Genomic DNA, 20,851 nt, shown 5'->3' on the forward strand with positions numbered 1-20,851 from the left:
CCTATGGTATTCTGGTTCTGAATCCAGACAGGTAAAGAACTAAGTGCGGCCGGGCGCGGTGGCTCACGCCTGTAATCCCAGCACTTTGGGAGGCCGAGGCAGGCGGATTACGAGGTCAGGAGAATGAAACCATCCTGACCGACATGGTGAAACCCTGTCTCTACTAAAGTACAAAAAATTTGCCGGGCGTGGTGGTGTGTACCTGTAGTCCCAGCTACTCGGGAGGCTGAGGCAGGGGAATTGCTTGAACCCAGGAGGTGGAGGTTGCAGCCAGCTGAGGTCATGCCACTGCACTCCAGCCTGCGAGACTCCGTCTCAAAAAAAAAAAAAAGAAAAAAAAAGAAGAAGTGCTTGGAGACCAGTGTATTGTAATATCTGTACAGCCAAGCAGGTATTTTCAATTGAACTTTAAAAAAGTACTATTTTTGAAACTTTGTTTACTTTAGATAGGGCCAGCCATTTGGGTAGAAAGGTACAGAAAAACAAAAAATTGGAAAAGGATGCATCAGTAGTATTTCTTTCAGAAACAACACTAGGAACAGAAGGAGGATTTTATTCAGCAACTCCTAATAACCACCTGATGTTGCTGTCGGGCTGGCCAAATATCTGCCAACATTGATGATCCTTTCATTCACCACTAGAGAGAAGTAGAGGGACCTGATGTTTAGAGAAGCAGCAAAACCCATTTCCCATTTTCTTTTTTCAGCCAGATGGAAGTACTTGGAGGCTGGTCTCATATTCCAGCACTTTAGTGCTGGTGATGCAGATCCTCTCTGCTCCAGAGTAACTCTGTGCCATGGAATCCAAGAGGACCCTGTCGCACCAGGGACAGGAATGCACCCTTGTTTCATTTTCTTCCCTGAAAGCGGAGTTCAGAGGTTCTCAGATACTACGAGACTAATTGTCACTTAGGGTAGGCTCTAGGGGAGGGGCAGAGTAGGGCAGTGCTAATAACAGGGACTCCGGGGACAAGATCAGCAACCTGAGAAACAAATGTGAGACATTTTACCCCTCTCTAATCTACTCCCCTTTTAAAGGTTCATCTCCATTCCCCCTTTTTCTACCACGCAGTAATTGATAATTAAACACAGCTCTGGTTTTTACCATACAATCTAGTAGAACACCTAGACATCAGGAACTCCTTATCCTTGGTTATTTATAAAATAATGAAATCTGTAGTTCACCCTAGGCTATGTGGATAGTATCTGCATCTCTGGAAACCAACTGGAGGCCTTTCTTTTATTCTTTTCCGGTTGCTTTCCATTTCCTTTTCCACTGTGGTCCTTGCCTTTCCCAAGCTGACTAGAACTATGCACAAAACCAGCCTTCAATAAATATCAACACTGAAGCTTCAGCAGGTTGTTAACTCCTGTAGAGCTATCTTAAATGCTGTATAGAAGTGCAAAGTTTTACGGAGCCTCAGAGATCTCTAAGAACACTGTAAATATCCCAGGTTTAATTAGTAGTCCCAGAGTTAGGTAATAGCCTGTGGCTTTCTGCGCTAGGTCTCTTGGGTTTTCCAGTCTTCACAGGTTGCCTACAACTATGATGTGCACATATACAGTCCTCTTTCTCAAATACAGCATAAATCCTCTTTAGACTTTCCTAGGCACTTACAATTATTGAACACACATGCAGATTGATTCTCATTCTCTCAAAAGTTTGAAAAACAACTCAGTGCTTCAACCTAGGTCTCGTTAGATATTTTTTCACTCAAATTGTCGTCTGGAGTTCTACTTCCTAAGGGAATTGAAAAAATAATAAATTCCCAGACTGGTGTTGATGCTCATTCTCTTTAAGCGGGTCGACTACTTGCTTTGTAGATCCTTGACGGGTGCGTTGCGGGGTAGAAGGAGCGCGATCCAACTCTCTGCATTTCTGAATTAGCTCTCTCACGGCGACAGGTCTGCCCAGTCGGGGCTGTAAGCGGACTTGACAGGTTTGTTCTGGGCTGACGGCCATTGACGAGGTTCTCAGACCAGATAAGTCACTTGGCTGAGTCTACAGTAGGTGGGGCGCGCTCACCAGCTCAGAGGTAGTGACTGGACGTTTGTTGCAACATCAGAGAATGCAAGCTCTGGGCTGCAGCAGGAGATACCCGCAAGCACAGAACTAAAAGGGTTCACCCTAAGGGGCAGGGCATCAGCGAGGGAGAGGCCCGAGACCCCTAGCGCCCAGCTCCTTTTCCCACGTTTGGGAAGGCGCAGTATAGGTCGATCTAGAGCAAGGAGTCTCAGGTCTCCGTCCTTGGCTTGCTCTTAGGGTAGCAGGCGAGGAATGGGACTAGCTTGGGGACTCTCTCCCCGCGTTCTGTAAGAATCGGCGGCAGCCAGCAGGCGGGGAGGCGGGTGCACGTGTTTGGATGTGGGTGCTTGTGTAACCAGCTCCCCAAGCGCCAGCCCCGACAGCGTTCCTTTCGGAGGCTGGTCCGAGTCTCTGTTTCCGCCGCGGCGCGGGAAGGGCTGGGGTTCTGCTGCCTGCACCAGGCGAGAACACCCCGAGCAAAAGAAGAAGAGTACTTGCCTCGGGAGCTATCACTGGGGAGTGGGAATTTGGAAAGTTCCCCAACTAGGAACACACGTGACCTCCTTCGGAAAGTAGTTCCGACTGTGGCCCGTGTATCCTTCCACCCCCTTTTGAACCCTCCTAGGTCTCCTCGCCCCGCCCACTCGCTGGGCTGCAGCTTCCTACCGTTCCGTACTTTCCACTCAACCCGGTAACCCCGAACGTGCATGGTCTGCCCGGGGCGCGTGGAGCCTGGCCCCGGGCGATCCATCCCGCCGGGTTTTCACGGAGGCCAAGGGGGGGCGGGGCTAGGTGGTCTCTAAGAACCGAGCTTGAGTCCGACGCGGCGAACCGACTTGGAGCCGGAGGGGGAGAGATGCTCTACTCTCCTAGGGGCACCGGAGCGGGCGCAGGAGAGGGCTGCGGGGTGCGTCCTACTCACGGGGATCCTCTTTCAGTTCATTTAGATAGGTGCCCTTTGGGCCCTGGAAATTCAACGGCGATGTGTTCACGTTCAGCACGCTCGGCTGAGAGCTTTCATTTTTAGGGCAAACGAGCCGAGTTACCGGGGAAGCGAGAGGTGGGGCGCTGCAAGGGAGCCGGATGAGGTGATGCATGCTGGAGACACAATAGCAGGTTGCTCTTTGTGCTAAGACTGACATCCTGAGGACACAGGGTTGGGGGAAGGAGGCATCTCTAGGCAAAGGCTGCTACAGTCAAATCTCTGCGAACGATTGTGATCCACAGCGATGCAAAAGAGCGAATGCAGTCCACGCCGCGGAAATCCAGGGGCAGAGGCAGGGGGAGGGTATTCCCCTTGCAGGGACCGTCCCTGCATTTCCCTGTACACTGACCAGCGTGGTCACCTGGTCCTTTCCACCTGTGCACAGGTAACCTGAGACTCAAATCAGTGACACTGCTCAACGCACCCATCTCAGCTTTCATCATCAGTCCTCCACTCCTGCCCCGCAACAGCCTACCCTGCCTCCTGGGCTGGGTTTCTGGGCAGAGGCCGAGGCTTAGCTCGTTATCCTCGCCTCGCGTTGCTGCAAAAGCAGCCGCGGCAAGTGCAGTTGCAAGCTGGCGGCTCGGAACCGGCCCGAGCGAGCCCAAGGCAGCCACACTGGGCATGCTCAGTAGAGCCTACGGCTTGGGGGCTTTGCGCTAGCACGGGGAGCTACCGCTCCTGCCCCCGCCTACCGCCCCCTGCCCTGCCCTCCCCTCGCCCGGCACGGTCCAGTCCGCCTCTCGTTTGCCTCCCGCCTCCCCTCGGTCTCACGAGGAGCCCGGGATCCCGGCGCGGCGGCGGAGGGGGCGGGCAGGCCGGCGGGCGGTGATGTGGCGGGACTCTTTATGCACTGCGGCAGGATACGCGCTCGGGCGCCGGGACGCGGCTGCGCTCAGTTCTCTCCTTTCGGAAGCTGCAGCCATGATGGAAGTTTGAGAGTTGAGCCGCTGTGAGGCGAGGCCGGGCTCAGGCCAGGGAGATGAGAGACGGCGGCGGCCGCGGCCCGGAGCCCCTCTCAGCGCCTGTGAGCAGCCGCGGGGGCAGCGCCCTAGGGGAGCCGGCCGGCCTGCGGCGGCGGCAGCGGCGGCGTTTCTCGCCTCCTCTTCGTCTTTTCTAACCGTGCAGCCGCTTCCTCGGCTTCTCTTGAAAGGGAAGGTGGAAGCCGTGGGCTCGGGCGGGAGCCGGCTGAGGCGCGGCGGCGGCGGCACCTCCCGCTCCTGGAGCGGGGGGGAGAAGCGGCGGCGGCGGCGGCCGCGGCGGCTGCAGCTCCAGGGAGGGGGTCTGAGTCGCCTGTCACCATTTCCAGGGCTGGGAACGCCGGAGAGTTGGTCTCTCCCCTTCTACTGCCTCCAACACGGCGGCGGCGGCGGCGGCACATCCAGGGACCCGGGCCGGTTTTAAACCTCCCCTCCGCCGCCGCCGCACCCCCCGTGGCCCGGGCTCCGGAGGCCGCCGGAGGAGGCAGCCGTTCCGAGGATTATTCGCCTTCTCCCCATTCCGTTGCCGCTGCTGCCAGGCCTCTGGCTGCTGAGGAGAAGCAGGCCCAGTCGCTGCAACCATCCAGCAGCCGCCGCAGCAGCCATTACCCGGCTGCGGTCCAGAGCCAAGCGGCGGCAGAGCGAGGGGCATCAGCTACCGCCAAGTCCAGAGCCGTTTCCATCCTGCAGAAGAAGCCCCGCCACCAGCAGCTTCTGCCATCTCTCTCCTCCTTTTTCTTCAGCCACAGGCTCCCAGACATGACAGCCATCATCAAAGAGATCGTTAGCAGAAACAAAAGGAGATATCAAGAGGATGGATTCGACTTAGACTTGACCTGTATCCATTTCTGCGGCTGCTCCTCTTTGCCTTTCTGTCACTCTCTTAGAACGTGGGAGTAGACGGATGCGAAAATGTCCCTAGTTTGGGCGACTACAACATTTAACCCTGGTCGAGTTGCTAGGTCATATATTTTGTGTTTCTTTTCTGTGTATTCAACCTAGGGTGTGTTCGGCTAGACGGAACTCTTGCCTGGTTGCAAGTGTCAAGGCACCGATTGCTTGCTTAGGCTGTCTATACGGTCTCTTCCTGAGGGCTATTGTCCGTTAATACAGAATACAGTGCTGTTAGTGGATTAGAGAGCTCGGTAATCCGGTCTCCTAAATGAACAAAAAAGTAGACGCTCGAGGTTGAGCATATTTCGATTAAATCTTGGCTTAGGCCCTAGATCAAGGGTTTAGATCAGAATAAAATGAAAATTAGTGTTGCACGTATGCATATTGCATCAGAATCTTGCAGTGATTGTTTTAGTTTCCTGGGTTGCATTGATAGATTCTTTTAAAATATGACTGATTTGCATAACTTTAGAAGCAGAATAATTTTCAGTATATATGGTGCACATTGAGTGCAAGAAGTAGTTTTGTTAATGTTTTACACTTAAGTTACAACTTTGGACTGTATTTAGAAGTTTTGTAGTTTGAAATCAATAGTGCCATAATATACCTTATAAGGCGTTCTTACTAGATCTTTGTTATATTTACCTTTTTCTCTCCCTATGGGGTGATGTAGGATAGGGCTTGAAATTTGCACTTCAGTAGCGTTTAATATTCAGTGCTCTTGTCATAAACATGGAATGGATATTGAGTAATTTTTGATCCCAGATGACAATGTGTAGGTTCAAGGGTATTGTGTGTGGCAAGTGAAGATTGCAAAGATAAAACTTCAGTTCATGCTCGAAATTTGAGTATTGTGATGCCAGAATTGCTACTCACCGTTTTTAGGTTTCAGGTTCTCTGACATCTTTTGGTATTGTTAATTTCACTGATTTGTGTAGAATGTCAAGTGAATTTTACCAGCTAATATCCAGAAATGCTGGCAAGAAGGGTTTACTCCAGCTTTAGATTGTAGATATGTTAGCTTTTCTCATACAGTGTATTAAATTTACTGAGTCAGCTTGTCGAATAAGACAGAAGCCCAAGAATTTTAACAGTGTATAGCTTTAGTTGTCTAAAAGTTAGGCCTTCGGGCTTCAAAAGTTAGTGGTCATCGAAAAGCATGAATCTTTGCAGTTTCAGGTACAACAGACTGGTTTTGATTAGGAATGGGGATGGGGCCCTCATTTTGCAGAATGGGAAGTATTGACAGGAATTGAGACCTATTGGTAGGCCAGTGTATAAGGTATGTGAAAACAGAAGTTATTGGTCTGGAATGACTGAAGCATTTAGGCTCTATCAAGGCCTAAAATTTGGTAATATGAGTTTGGTAATGCGAATTGTGGCAGTGGACAATATTTAGTTAAAATTATGTAATTGCATAAGTACTAGCAGAGTATTTTTAATAAAAATTATTTCTTAGCAAGTATCAGTTGCATTTTGTCTAAAGATAGTGTGACACTGCAGTGTCTATATGTCCTGCTAAAAATTGTGGGGAAGTTTTTTTTTTAAGACGACGTTTATATCGGGAGAGGTTTTATTCCCTTGGATTATGTTAGCTGCATATAAATGTGCACAGTTAATTTTGCCCAAGTTTTTGTTTTGAAATGAATATAAAATTTACTGAAGAAGTAGCTTCCCAAAATTTAGTTTTCTGTTAAGTCAATAATATTGTTTTAAAACAGTATTTGCAAATTTTGAAGTTGGCATTAATTGAAAATGTTACTAAGGCTAAACTGGAAGATAAAAATGTTACTAAGGCTAAACCCGCTTGCCCAGAAGATAATTATGGAAAAAATTCTTTTGTGACTTTCAAAGCAGTTTACTATTAGCATGAATTACTGACAGTTATCCAAATATATAGGAACAAAAAAATTAAATGTTTATGTAACTTTGAAAAAAAATCCTCTGAAGAAAATAATTGAATGCTTTCTGGGAGACAGATTTCTTTCAGCACTTAAAAGTACATACACACTACTTTTACTTTTCCCACTTGATTTAAAATTGTCAGGGTTATTAAGACCTTGAAATTATTCTACCAGGTTTTTACATGTGAGCTGTGATGTGACTGGCATTTTCTTTGATCTCAGAGTATGTGGGTCTCTACACATGAAATTTATGTGACTTAAAACTTTCTCTAAAATTGTACTTTTAGTTATGCATAGAAAGCAGTATCAAATATTGTGTCAAATGACTAGTAACACTTGATTTCTAGAGTTGTGGTTTTATTGAGCCAAAAGTTGATATGAAAAAAAGTCAGTGAGGAAAGTCAGTGAAGTGCTTGCTTTTTTGATAATTGCACTCCCAATAACTTTGATATTCCAACGTACTTGGTTTGCTTGTTTTTCTGTTTATGGGGGTGGGAAGGCATTAAAATGGTCATTGCGGACTTTGTCTTTGGCATGTTGTAGTATTTATTTCAGCAGCTAACCTGTGAGAAGTTAAATTCCTTATGAAAGTAGTGATTGGAGTATTTTTATCTGATAAAGAAAGATTAATAAGCCATTTCTCCGAGGAAAACTGAGGACAATAATTCAGTTTTAAAATATCGGAAAATTAAATTATTCTAAACATTTGTTAGTAGGGTTATATACTTAATATTAGTCTGAAATATAGTGCTGAATTTGAGACTAGAAAAATTTAGTATATTTGGGGTATGTGGAAACTTTAGGCTTCTGTTGTGTTTTTATTGTTTGGTAGATTTGCCTCTTTTCAAATAAATCTTCACAGGGAATACTTTCAACTTGTAGAGAGTACAGTGACTATTGAAGTTACCTAAATTACCTCAAGGTAAGTGATTACTGAAATTAATCATGAGGGTTTTAAAAAATATTCTATTCACAATATTTATTTTACATTGTTTTGTATCTGCTAAGTTATATTTCCTGAAAAACTTGACTGGACCACCTAATTGCTATATGGTAACTTACAAACTTCATTTTTCATAGTGCTTATTCAAGAGTAAAGCACAACTGAAAGGAGAAATGTACAGTTTATGTGAGGAAAAAGGAATTTTATTGCTGCCAGTGTAAAAGTTTGCACAGCGGTGTAGTCATCAATGCAGGTTTACATTGCTTATAATATACTAAGTAAATACTAAATGATTAAAGATAATAAAATATGGTGAGGTATAACCACCTTCATTTTAAACTTAGTTTTAGAAGATAGTAAAGTTCCTTTATTACCTTTTTAGAATTTTATTTTTAATATCATGGGGAAAGCAACTGGTGATATTTTAATTTTTGTGTGGAACAGTGTATCTGCTTTCTCATAACCACATAAAATATATAAACTTCTTAGTGTTACGAAATGGCTTACTTTTTGAAAGTGAAGAAGTCTTCAATTCTTATTTTCTAGTGTTATTTTGAAATTTGCCTCCATTTGCTGTTTGTTCATTTGGTGATAGCGCAACACTTAAAAAAATATTTTAAACTACTTCTGAAGTAATCACTTAAGTGACTTTTAATGGAGGAGTATTTGTTATGGGAAATTCAGTTCACAAAGTTTTAACATTAATTCACTTGAAGTAAACGTTTATTTTTAAATTTTCATCTCAATCTTTTTAGTAAGACAAAAGCTTAGGAAATCAGTTTTATTATTGATATTGTGTGTGACTTCAGAGTTTGTAAAGAGAATTGTAAAAGTGTTGCATGCATATGACAATTTTCTGCTTAATTGAAATGTGAGGCCTCTGCTATACTACAAGGATTTAGCTTCCAGAAAATGTGATGTTAACATAGCTTAAGAAATGTATTTTTTTTTTCTGTAGAAACCATTGGGTTAAACAAACAGTTCTGAAGTTTTATTACATAGAATCCATTAGTTCTTACTCTTGTTACTTTTTTCTTCATTTTTTCTGTTAAACTTGATTTTCAAAGTCAGCACTGAAGAATTCATCTCGTGGTCCAAATTCGTTAAGAAAAGATGTTAGGATTTGTTCTGAAGATAGTGACTTAGGAAATTTGTGAGATTGGGGTAGTCAGTTCTGTTTTATAATTGCTTTCTATCTGGTAGCTTTGAAATTAATGCAGTTGCTATCAGAAAGAATAATGTTGAGGTTAGACTGACCTTAGATTGGTAAGGATTTGCTGAGCAAACTGATAACTAAGTCTTTTATAGGGTATATTACTGCCACATATACATTGTTCCGTAGGTGGTTAAAAGTATATTGGTCTGTGATGATTCTCTTTGTACATGTTGAATATATGCATTCACTAATGTAAAATACTTTCATTTGTCAAGAAAGGTGAAATTAGTATATTGTACTTGACTCTTCACCTTTCCCCTAGTTTTTCGAATTTTTTTCATTGGTTGCAGAGGAAATATTAGCAATTTCATTCTTCTAAAATAATTTGCACTGGATTAAATAAGTATTGGCAATTATTAATATAAGAAGAGTAACATAATTTAGGGGTGAATTAACTTTAGTTGGGAAGTTTTAGTTATGTATAGTTAAGGCAGACTCTTCATTTGCAACAGTTGACATTAGGACGTGTGGACATCTTCAAGGCATTACTTTTTGGCAGTGTTGAGAATTTTTTTTTTTTTTTTTTTTTTTTTTTTTTTGAGATGGAATCTCACTCTATGGCCCAGGCTGGTGTGCAGTGGCGGGATCTCAGGTCACTAGAACCTCTGCCTCCCAGGTTCAGGTGATTCTCCTGCCTGAGCCTCGCAAGCAGCTGGGATTACAGGTGCATGCCACAATGCCCAGCTAGTTTTTGTACTTTTAATGGAGATGGGGTTTCACTACTTTGACCAGGCTGGTCTCGAACTCCTGACCTCAAGTGATCTACCTGCCTCGGCCTCCCAAAGTGCTGGGATTACAGGCGTGAGTCACTGCGCCCGGCCAGTGTTCAGAATATTTAGAGATGGATATTATAGCTGTATCTGCCATCAAAGGAATTTTCTTAATCTCCACATAGTGTAAAAAAGAAGACTGTTTATGCATTATATTTTAAGTAATTATACAAATAATTGTTATCAGTACTTGTCACTTCGAATATGAACAGTGAATCTAACAAGTGTTTGAATTCTGTCTGTGTGTGTGTGTATATATGTATGCAAAGTTAGCAAACCTTTTATCTTAATATTTATTAAAAACAAATTTTTGTTTCTTTAAAGAAAAGATTACCTTGGATTGTTCTAAGATTGTTCTATAATTTTTAAATATGGTCAGATCTATTTTAAATTACATTAAAATATTCAGTATTACATTTATCTATACTTTTAAGTGTATACATTGTTTCATTGTTTAGATTTTAGGGAGGCAGTGTGGGCTCTCGAGCCAGGTTGCTTGTCTTATAATCCTGGATCTTCCATTTAGTAGCTGGATGACTTTGAGTAGGTTATTTAGATTTTCTCAATCTATTTTATCTGGAAAATGGGGATGATAATGGAACCTACCACATACGTTTATCTTGGATAGTAAGTGAGATAATATAAGTAATTCCTTTAGCATGGTACCTGCCACACTGTAAATACTTACATGGTAGCTACTGCTCTGAAAAACTGTAATTTCAGGTTATGTATGAAGGGAAGTTATTTGTGTTTTCATTTATGGTGTATGATTGTAACTGAATTTCCTTAGTTTGGGCCATGTTAGGATTTTAATTGTTTCCAGTTATAAGTGTCTTTAAAAATAAGGGTATTCCTTTAGGAAGTCCGAGTATGACATGTCTGTGATTTTGCTGTTTCATCAGAAATGGGAAATAAATCTCTGCTTACTCAAACTGTTGACCAAAGTAAATTATGCCAATCAAAAACTATTTGCTTTAAGACATAAAAGGCAAAAACTTCCTATTAGCATAGTGAAGTAGAATTTTTAAACTTTGTTATAATCTTAAATTTTCTTTAGTGTTGAAGATAGGTCAGTTTAACTATCATACATTTTTATTATAAAGTAAACTCTGCCTCAAATGTAATAAACTTAGTATGAGTTATGTAAACTTTGGTCAATAGAGGTGTATTTCTTAGCATTTCCTTTTGAAAATTTCAGCTTTTCGAGGGAGTCTTGCAACTGAATGTCAAGTTACATTTATTACAATAAAATTTACACTTAATATAATCTGTAATGCATTAACATAATATGGGAACTTTTAAAGTATTCAATCTCTGTATTATTGTGTCCTATTTCCACATTTGGCCAGGATTCTCAATATGATTTAGGCGCAAGACGTGGGAAGAAAGAACTAAAGAACTAAAGAATTTTTTTCTTAATGTTTTCTTATTGAATATGGGGAAAAATGAAATAAGCTTATCTGTCCAGTAAAGGCCATTGTGTGTACATAGGGATTGTTCTTTTCTTCCCCCCCTTGACCTGTACTGATTTCCCAGATGTACCACAGCACCCTTAGTAGTGAAGCACTTGACTTCCAGTGAGTGGAATTTTTTTGTTTGTTTGTTTTTTTGCGTGTTTTATATTGCAGAGTGAATACACTCTGTCTGATACTATGTAACTGTCTGATTATGTGATTTTTTTAATGCATTTTATGTGTTTTGTAAACTAGCTATATTTTTGGTCCATGTCTAGGTTGTAGAATTGAATTGTGCATTTTGGCATCTTGAGCACAGCTGAGTTTTCTAAATCAATCTCTCTCCTTGCACTTAGTTTTTGCTTTGGATCACTACCTGAAACTTACTATTGATTTAATACGAGAGCACTTAAGCATAGCTTTGACTTTTATTTCCTTTGATTTTTGTAGATTTTCAGGCTGAAGTACAATAAGGTTCTCTGTTCTTTACTAGTGCAAAGATTGTATTCTGTGAATTTTATTTGTTTAATACTTTTGATCTTTTGAAGAGGATGTAATTATTTAAGGTATTGTGAAACGCATGGTGATTTGAATTAGATACTCTTTCGAGATGGAATTTTACTCTTGTTGCCCAGGCTGGAGTGCAGTGGTGTGATCTTGGCTCACTGCCATGTCCGCCTCCTGGGTTCAAGTGATTCTCCTGCCGCATCCTCCCAAGTAGCTGGAATTATAGGCATGCGCCACCACGCCTGGCTAATTTTATATTTTTTTTCAGTGGAGATGAGGTTTCTCCATGTTGGTCAGGCTAGCCTCGAACTCCTGACCTCAGGTAATCTGCCTGCCTTAGCCTGCCAAAGTGCTGGGATTACAGGCATGAGCCACCGTGCCTGGCCTCAGATACTCTGTTAATGAGATGCATTTAAAAATTTAACCTACCATTGGTGGCTTGAATAGTTGTATGTTTAGAGTGATTAATAAATATCATATACATGTTTAAAGTTACAAACTTTTTGCTTATTTCAAAATGCAGGATTCTTTTCCATTTAAAATTCCTTCTCTTTGTGAGACTTCTTTTTGAGTATTCTGGTTACTCTAAACTGATTGGAGATTTAGACAGAATTGAAAACTGTACTTTTAAAATGAAATTTTGGGGATGTCATTAAGCTTGATTTTTTTAGGTATTTTTTTTAGTGTGTATTATAAATTATGTTACACTGTCAGCGATAAAATGGAATACGTGGGATTTTTTAAAAATTTATTTTATTCATTTTTCTAAGGTAAAAACACAGTTTTGCTAGGCTTAATTTGACCATTTTGTAAAACTTATTGTATACCTTGAAAGAATCATTTATGAAAGATACTGAATTAGCTAGTATATACTCTGTCTTACATAGTTTTTGATTAACAATACACTTTTAAAATCATTAGCTCATTTGATTTTGCAAAGAAAAACAGGCAACCTAAGAGGCAGACAGAACAGGCATTACTTTTCTTTTTCTTTCTTTTTTATTTTATTTTATTTTTTTGCAGCTTCGGAATTGTAGCTCCAGTGGAATCAGTATCTTGTTAATGGCTAGTGAAAGATTGAGTCTGAAGAAGGATGCCGGGCTTTTTTGGCACTCGGTGCAGTATTTTTCCCATTATGTTACATCAGTGGTTCTTAAACTTCAGTGTGTTAGAATAACCTGAAGGGCTTATTAAACTATGGATTGCTTGCTCCACCCCCAGAGTTTCTGATTCAGTAGGTCTGGATTGGGACCTGAGAATTTTTATTTCTTAGAAGTTTTCAAGTGATACTGATTCTGGTGGTCTGGGGATCACACTTTGAGGACCACCGATGAACACTATCTCCCACGAAGCAAACCCTTAACATGTTATGCTCCTTTAGGTTATTAGAATTTATACATGCATTATCTCATTTGACCTGTAAACTCTAAGTAGCTTTGCATGGAAAATGTTATCCTGATTTTATAGACGAGGTAGTGAGTTTAGAAAGGCAGTATGGTGAAATGGAGCATAGATTAGGAGTTGGCTAGACCTAAAGTCCAGATTAAATCTCTGCTCAAGGCTGGGCATGGTGGCTCACACTAGTAATCCCAGTACTTTCGGAGGCCAACGTTGGCAGATTGCTTGAGTCCAGAAGTTGGAGACCAGTCTGGGCAACATAGGGAGACCCTGTGTCTACAAAAATATACAAAAATTAGTCGGGTGTTGTAGTGCGCACTGGTAGTCCCAGCTACTCAGGAGGCTGAGGTGGGATCTCCTGAGACTGGGACTTTGACGCTGCATCAGGCTGTGATTGGGATACTGTACTACAGCCTGGGCAGCAGAGTGAGACCCTCTCTCAAAAATAAATAAATACATCCCTGCTCAGCCACTTATCAGTTATGTAGATACACTGCCTAACCTTAGTGAACCCTGTTTCAACAACTCCAAAATGGAAGTAAAAATCCTAAATTTGTACAGTGGATTTTTAGGTTTATTAAAAGTGTAGGTGTGGTCTTTTTTCAGATTATTGGTTGCCATCTGGGGGTGATCCTCTTTCACCTCCTCTAGGACTTTTAGCATTGTCTGGAGACATTTTGGTGGTCACAGCTGGGGTGGTAGAGTGTGCTATTGGCTAGGGGTTTGAAGCCAGTGATGTTGCTTAACATCCTATATGGCACAAGACCCCTCCCCGTCAACAAAGAATTATCCCAAAATGCTGTGTGAAATGTCTGGTATATAATAAGTATAATATTTGATGAAAATCAGTACCTTTGCCCTCAGGTGTGATATTTAAGAAGGTCAACTTACTAATCAGTGATGGAGTTAGTCCTAACATCTGGGTTTTCTGACTGCTGCTAGGCCAGTATTCTTTGTATTAGAATAAGAGCTTTGTCCACAGAAGATATCCCTAATAACAAAAAAGGTTTATTTGCAGAGGGCTCATGTGTTCTTTGGCTGATTATGAAAGTGTTGCTTTGAACTTCTGTTAGAAAAGGTTGAAGATGTTTTCCGTAAGCGTTTTTAAGTATAATACTGTATGTAGTATTCAGAAGGATGTTTAAATTTTTTTTTTTTTGCTAGTAGTTTTTAAAGTAATCCTTTTTCCTTTAATTATGTAGTTGTTGAACTGTTGGGAGTTACTTTTCTCTATTTTGTTATTTAATGCATTCTTTGACCTTATGCTTTTTTATTCTAAAGCTGCTTTTATTATAGTCAGATATGATGAAGTTAAATGTACAGTGTAAAATTGCAAATTTCTGACGAGCTATACAAACTTCTTAAATATTTCTAGGTAAAGAAAATAGGGCTGACTCTAAGGTTCTCTGATCCATGTGTTGCATTCTTTTCTAGGCCCTAAATTTGCTATGCCAACCTGTTGAATTAAAGTGCTTTATTTATCTAAATTAGAAACTTGTATTAAAGTGAAGTTTTAGAAAAAAAAACCAAAACGGAATGGAGTTTTAGGTTAGCCCAGAGATGGGAAGATGCCAAGGGGGTAACTTTAGTGGATTCTGAATTTTTTGGTTTTGTTTTGTTTTTAGGGAAGACAAATATAATTACGAAAGTGTTCTAGGAATAGATTGCTGTGATTTTTTTTATGTTTGCGTGATTTTACAGCTTGCTTTGCCTCTCACTTTTGAATGCAGAATAAAACGTCAAGGCCTTATTTTTTAAAAAATTCTTAAGAAATTTAAGATTTGACGTTAACAATTCTTTTTGAAATACTGGGGATATTTTGAGATACCAGTTATTTAAGACAAATAGGACTCATTGTTACAATTCAGTTGAATAAGGCTTATGATATTTATTTCAGTATATGAATGAAAACTATGTGCTTATTGTACTTAAGAAAATTTCTTTTATTAAAAACATGACTAAAAAGAATTTTAAAAATCACCCATTGTCCTACTTCTGTGAAACTTAATGTTTTCATTTTAGCTTCCAGTTTTGTTCATATGCATGTACTTTCAAACCTAGTTCATGAACTTGAGCGTGTTCTTTTTAAAAAATAATTTCCGTAGCACTTTGTCGTTGCCTTAATTTAAATGGTGAAATCATCAGAAATATTTATTTTCCTGTACTTACACATTTATTAAACTTGTTTCCATTTTTTTATTTTCTGATTTTTTAAGTGGATTTAAGATGACCTAAATATTAGAGGTTTTCATGGTTTTGATTCATGAAATCATAATGTTACACAAACCCAACTGAAGTGTTAGAGCCTTGAAGCTTTTCCCCGTAAGTTACATATAGTAACTCTACTTGTATTTAATATGAAAATATGAAAGCATATTTTACTTATTTAAGTGAGACAAAGTAAAATTTAGCAGAATAATTTTGATCTATCAATTTCCTTTTCCTGTTGTAAGAATATTACATTGTGTTGAAATTAAAGTGGATATAGAAGGTAATTAGAATAAACTGCCACATCATTTTTATAGTAAAGTGGTAATAACACTATTGCTTTCTGTTTTTTTAATCAAAAGGAGTATTGACTTGTAATGATGTTACTGTTCCCTGAAGCATGTTTGAATGGTTTATATTTGCACAGTTGCCCAGGTAATCAATGTGATGTTAATTGATCAATTTGCTATTTATTTGCATTTTTAATCAGTACTAGTATTTGTGCTTAAAAATTTTGCATTTGTTTTATCATAGTTTTTAAGTGTCAGATACTAAAACAAATAACGTTAACTTTATTCAATTATAATTTTTTTTATCAATGAGGCGGTATTCATTTATTCATATAGTTAGAACAAAACAATATTTAAAATACTGAGGTAGAAACAAATTAGTCTCTTTTTAATTAAAAGCCAGATTACTTGTTAGAGTACCATTTTTCCAAATGAGGTAAAATTGTTTCAACTCTTAAACTTAAGGAAATTTTGATCTAGGTGTGGTATATACCTTCTCGTGGGGTGCTAATGAAAACAGGGATGGCAAAAATAATTTTGTTTGTGAGTGTACGCATTTATGCTTTTTGGCAACCCAAGAAATACTCTTACATCTGAATATCTTCCATGGACTAGCTGTAGGAAATCGATATAAAATAAATAACTTAGTATACTGAAAGTATGACACAGTTTTACATATCTAGATTGTGGTTATGATTATATATAATACTATAAAATATGCTAAGGTGCTGGTTATTAATACTATTTGGATTTTTTTTTAATACTGAAAAGGTTATACAGATTGTGATTATTGTGTAGTGTCCAAGAACTAAGGCCTACCATCTGTTACTCAAATGTATGAAAAAGTTAAGATAAGTTAGTGATATAAGTGGTTTTGACACCACTGTTTTTGGAATAATCTGCTAATTATGATTTTTATAAAAACTAATATCAAATTTTAAACTTTTGCAAAAATGAAACCTAATAATTATACTGTTATTTATATTTTTCTGTTAAAATACAGATACTGGCTGAGAACTAGAGATTGTGTAATAAACGCCTGGCCTTTAGTCATTTGGTTGTTTTTTTTTTTTTTTTCTCGATTGTTTGGATAGTTAACTGGACATCATGTTTTAACTTGAGATACTAAGTTATACAAGATTTTGATATTTTAAACTAGTTTTCCTAATAGGCTGAGATATATAAGAATTCAGTATTACAGGACTCAGGGAGCTGATTTAATAAGAATTTCTTAAAAATTTGTTTAAATGTTTTTCAAGTTCTTTGCTTCATCTTCTACAACTTAATTCTTGTCTGTATGCAAATTAGCTTCCCCATTTCAGATTTTGCTGTTGCATTTTAAGCCACTTATAGAAGTTGTTTCTGTAACTTTCACCCACAAGAATTTGGTCTTACCAAATTGTATAAGTCTTTAAAATTGTGTATTTGGCTTAATATTGTAGAATCTGATTGATTTTAATTTACCTTATTTTATTTATTGTGTTGACATTTTCTTGAGAAATTTGTTATGCCAAATGATTAACATAATAATATTTAAGTTTAGATATGGTTTTGAATTTACGTTTTCAAATGCAACTTTGTGTCTGTGGCCTATGTTGTTTTTTTTTTTTTACAGGAAACATCTTGCCAATTTTTAGATTAATCTGTGAGGAAAGTAGATTGGTGTACTAGAATCAGTTTGTAGACTTCGGTGAGAACTGAATTATAGGCTATGAAAAAAATACCTTTTGGGCCTTTCTGAATAGACATGTATACATAAATTATATCTCTTACATTAAGTGAGGCACATATGTAGGTGAGATTTTTACCCGAATATTAAAAGTTTAAAAGTCATCACCTATTCTGTTTACTTAGTAGTATTTAAAGGGTGTGAAAGGTGTTATGTGTTTCTGTCCCTTGTTTTTATTCCTGTCCCTCCCATATAAGTATTGGCACTTTTATCTTCCCATGTATTAAACTTGTATGTTTTAAAAGCTTATTTACTGGTTGAAACGGTTAACTTAGTTTTTTCTCTGAAGTTGCAGCCTAAATATTTTCTGTTTTTTTGTATGTCCTTTCAATATGAAAATTCTACAGCTAATCATAATTAGTAATTGTACTTTTTCACCATTACAGTAATTGGTTTCATAATAAAATGGTATCCCTTCAATAACAAGCATTTATAGGTAGTTTATTAAAACTAAGGGTGTTACCTATTCAAACCAAGCAGTACAGACTTACTCTTGAATCTGTTAATATATTTTACAATTGCATATTATTAAAATTTAAAATGATTTTGACTAATATTTTAGTATATGTAATTTTAGATATTTTGATAATTCACTACTTAAGAATGAATTGTCAAGTATGATTATAAAGTTGATGTAATAGTTAAAATAACTAACCTTCTGTGGGAATAGGAATCATTTAATATTGTTAGATATTTATATTATTAGAACAATCTTCTATGATTCTTACTAATATAGTAATGAATGACAATGTTTGCTTTCATATTTAAAAATTCACTTGCATTTCTAGTTTATGTTTTTCTTTAGACTAAAATTCTGCAGCACTTAGACAAAGCTATTTTTGCCAGTTGAAAAAAAAGTAAGTAATTTCCAACCAATTTCCTGGCTTGCAGTATAGAATAAAGAGACTTGATTTTATTACATTAAAGCCAAATATAAAATGATGCAATCTAGCACACACTTGTTTGGAACTTTTCTCTTTTAAATATTGAAATTAAGAGGGCGTTGAAATGTTGATTTTGATTGTTATTAGCAACTATAAAAGTTCTGCAGTTGGCTTATTGGAAAAAGAAAACTTCCTTGCCAGAGACACATTTGTATTAGAACTTTGTTTTCTGAGTACCTTATGTATAGTAGGTTTCAAGTATTGGTGAATTAGTTCATGGTTAGGTCTGCATAATTACTGCATATGGAAATTTTGGAATCTTATTTTTTCAAAATGCAGCTATTGTTGAGAGAATATGCATTAAATGTTACTAGATTTTTGTTTTTCAAAATACTGGTATCCCTTAACATCTTCTGCACTTTACCTGTTTGAATATCTTTTTTGCTGTAAAAATTAGTGGCCTTATGTCTTTCTGCATAATTATAAGAGTAGCCAAAACCTCTTTTAGGATAATCACCTCTGGCAGAATAAATGATAAAAGCATAGCTTTTGTAAGCAGAATGATATTACAGAATCAACTTATAAATCTAACATTGAATGTAAACATGAGTATTAAAGGTGCTGTTTTAGGAACTTTATGGTAATGCCAGGTCAGCATTATGATTTTAACTTTTCACAGTTTTTCACATGCTTTTTTTGTGATTTTGCTGTAGAAAATTAGTTGGCATTTGGCTTAGTTCAAGTATATGATGCTGTTGACAAGTATGTCTGACACATATCATTGAACTAATAATATTTTTGAAAGCTGATATGTAAGTTATATCTATATTTTGGTTCATTAGTGGTCAGTCTTAGATGTTTTTAGTGAGAGCAAAACTGTAGAGGAATGTGTGTGTGTGTGTGTGTTTTAACAGCAGCAGAGTTCTGAAACAGGAAACCAGTCTTATCATATTCGTCCAGAGACCTAGGAAGAAGGTAATTGTTTGGTATACTCGTTAAAACCAGTTAGTTGGGCAACTTAAATTTTTAGAGGATCACAGATGTAGGCTTGAGCAGTTGTAGATAATTTCTTTTTTTTCTTTTCTTTTTATTAAGATACAGTCTTGCTCTGTCACTCAGGTTGCAGTGCAGTGGCGTGATCTTGGCTCACTGCAACCTCTGCCTCCCAGGTTCAGGCATTTCTCCTGTCTTAGCCTCCTGAGTAGCTGGGATTACAGGCGCACGCTGCCATGCCCAGCTGATTTTTTGTATTTTAGTAGAGACGGGGTTTCACTGTGTTGCCCAGGCTGGTCTTGAACTCTTGAGCTCAGGTAATCTACCCACTTCGGTCTCCCAAAGTGCTGGGATTACAGGCGTGAGCCACCATGTCTGGAGATAGATTATTTCATAATTAATACCTGCTATGAAGAAAAGTTGATTAAAATAGTTGAGAAGTCTAGTGCACTGTCAGCTAATACACTAAATTATACTTTGGATTTTAGAGTATTGCTAACATTATCAGTGAGTGACTTGATATCTTCCTGAAGTTCTAATTTGCTTAACTTTAATTGAGGTTCAGAGCACCTTGATTGTTCCCTTAAAAATTAAATTTTGTAAACCTGTGTGTAATTTTCCTGTATCTGGTTTGGATAGATAGCTTTAAAAATTGTTCTTAAGTTTAATGAGTTCAATTGGGAAAGTAAGTTAGTTCTATTTTAGATGTGTGTCACTGGAAATTATCTTTCTGTTTGTTATATGCACATTATTACAAAGTTGTAATCAGTGTTTTCATACTGTTCTCTGGTCTTTTTTTTTTTTCATGAATACACTTTTTATTTGTCAACAGATACTTTTAAAGCTATAGAGGTAATATTTCATCAGGTGAGGTTAACTACCATGGTTTGTTTGCTATACTGTGTTAGGGTTATTTTCATTTTTTCTTTTATAAACAGTATAGTTGTGTATATGTTTATATAGTTTACTTTTGGCTTATTAGAATATATTGCTAGAGTGGGATTACTGGATTAAAGAGTATACGGTATTTTAGTTTGTTTTTGCAAGTTGCAGATTTGTTGCCAAATGAACCAGTTTGTAGTATTGCTAACGAGAAGAATTACTAGCAAGTCTTGATATTACTGTTGAAGAGTGTGATGATTCCATTTAGGAAGATATCTAAACTTCTATTTCAAAACAAAAGTATGTGCAGATTTCATACTCATGACAGATTCATATAATATAAAAACATGAAAGTTGTGAGGTCAGGTTGTTTGGAGAAGTAGAAAACTTCAGTAGAGTTTATAGATAGGCAGTCTTCCATTCTGGTTTGGCACTGACAGCAGATTAACTAGAAAGTGTTAGAAGGAACCTAAAATTTATACTAAAGTCAATTTAAGTTAATTAATATGCCAGAATTCCTCCTTTTGCAATTTATTTATAAAAATACCATATTGAGTTGCCTTGTAATGAGACAAATTAAATTTAAATAACAGAATTCATGCACCATCTAATAACAACCCCTTATTTACGATTATAGAGTCCTTTTCAATTTTATAGATATTTTCATGTATCCCATTTAGTCCCTGAAATAATTAGTGAAGAAGTTAACACAAGTGGTATTATTATTATTTTACAGAAGAACAAAACAAAAATATATGTGGCCCAGAGAATGAGTGATTTACCTGAGGT

The 20,851-nt window shown here is 38.1% G+C and overlaps 2 protein-coding genes across 3 annotated transcripts in view; one reads left to right on the forward strand and one right to left on the reverse strand.

The window, feature by feature from the left end:
* Nucleotides 1-537: 537 nt before the first annotated feature.
* On the reverse strand, nt 538-3,717 carry KLLN (killin, p53 regulated DNA replication inhibitor). Its single transcript, XM_010379625.2, has one exon. The coding sequence runs from the start codon at nt 2,774-2,776 to the stop codon at nt 2,234-2,236; it is 543 nt and encodes a 180-aa protein (XP_010377927.1). The 5' UTR covers nt 2,777-3,717; the 3' UTR covers nt 538-2,233.
* The window catches only part of PTEN (phosphatase and tensin homolog), a 104,786-nt gene continuing 87,642 nt past the window's right edge, over nt 3,708-20,851 (forward strand). The window contains exon 1 of one of the 2 annotated variants that reach the window (XM_010379624.2): nt 3,708-4,828. In XM_010379624.2, the coding sequence (XP_010377926.1) occupies nt 4,750-4,828 (79 nt within the window). In that variant the 5' untranslated portion in view covers nt 3,708-4,749. Of the gene's footprint in view, nt 4,829-18,114; nt 18,161-20,851 lie in introns of those variants that run through there. The other variant, XM_030941484.1, reaches the window with a different exon arrangement.

This window comes from Rhinopithecus roxellana, chromosome 11, assembly GCF_007565055.1.
Source record: "Rhinopithecus roxellana isolate Shanxi Qingling chromosome 11, ASM756505v1, whole genome shotgun sequence".
NCBI classification, from domain to species: Eukaryota; Metazoa; Chordata; class Mammalia; order Primates; family Cercopithecidae; genus Rhinopithecus; species Rhinopithecus roxellana.

Coding starts and splice junctions, on each gene's coding strand:
- KLLN (XM_010379625.2), bottom strand. CDS start 2,776: ATGGATCGCCCGGGGCCAGGCTCCACGCGCCCCGGGCAGACCATGCAC.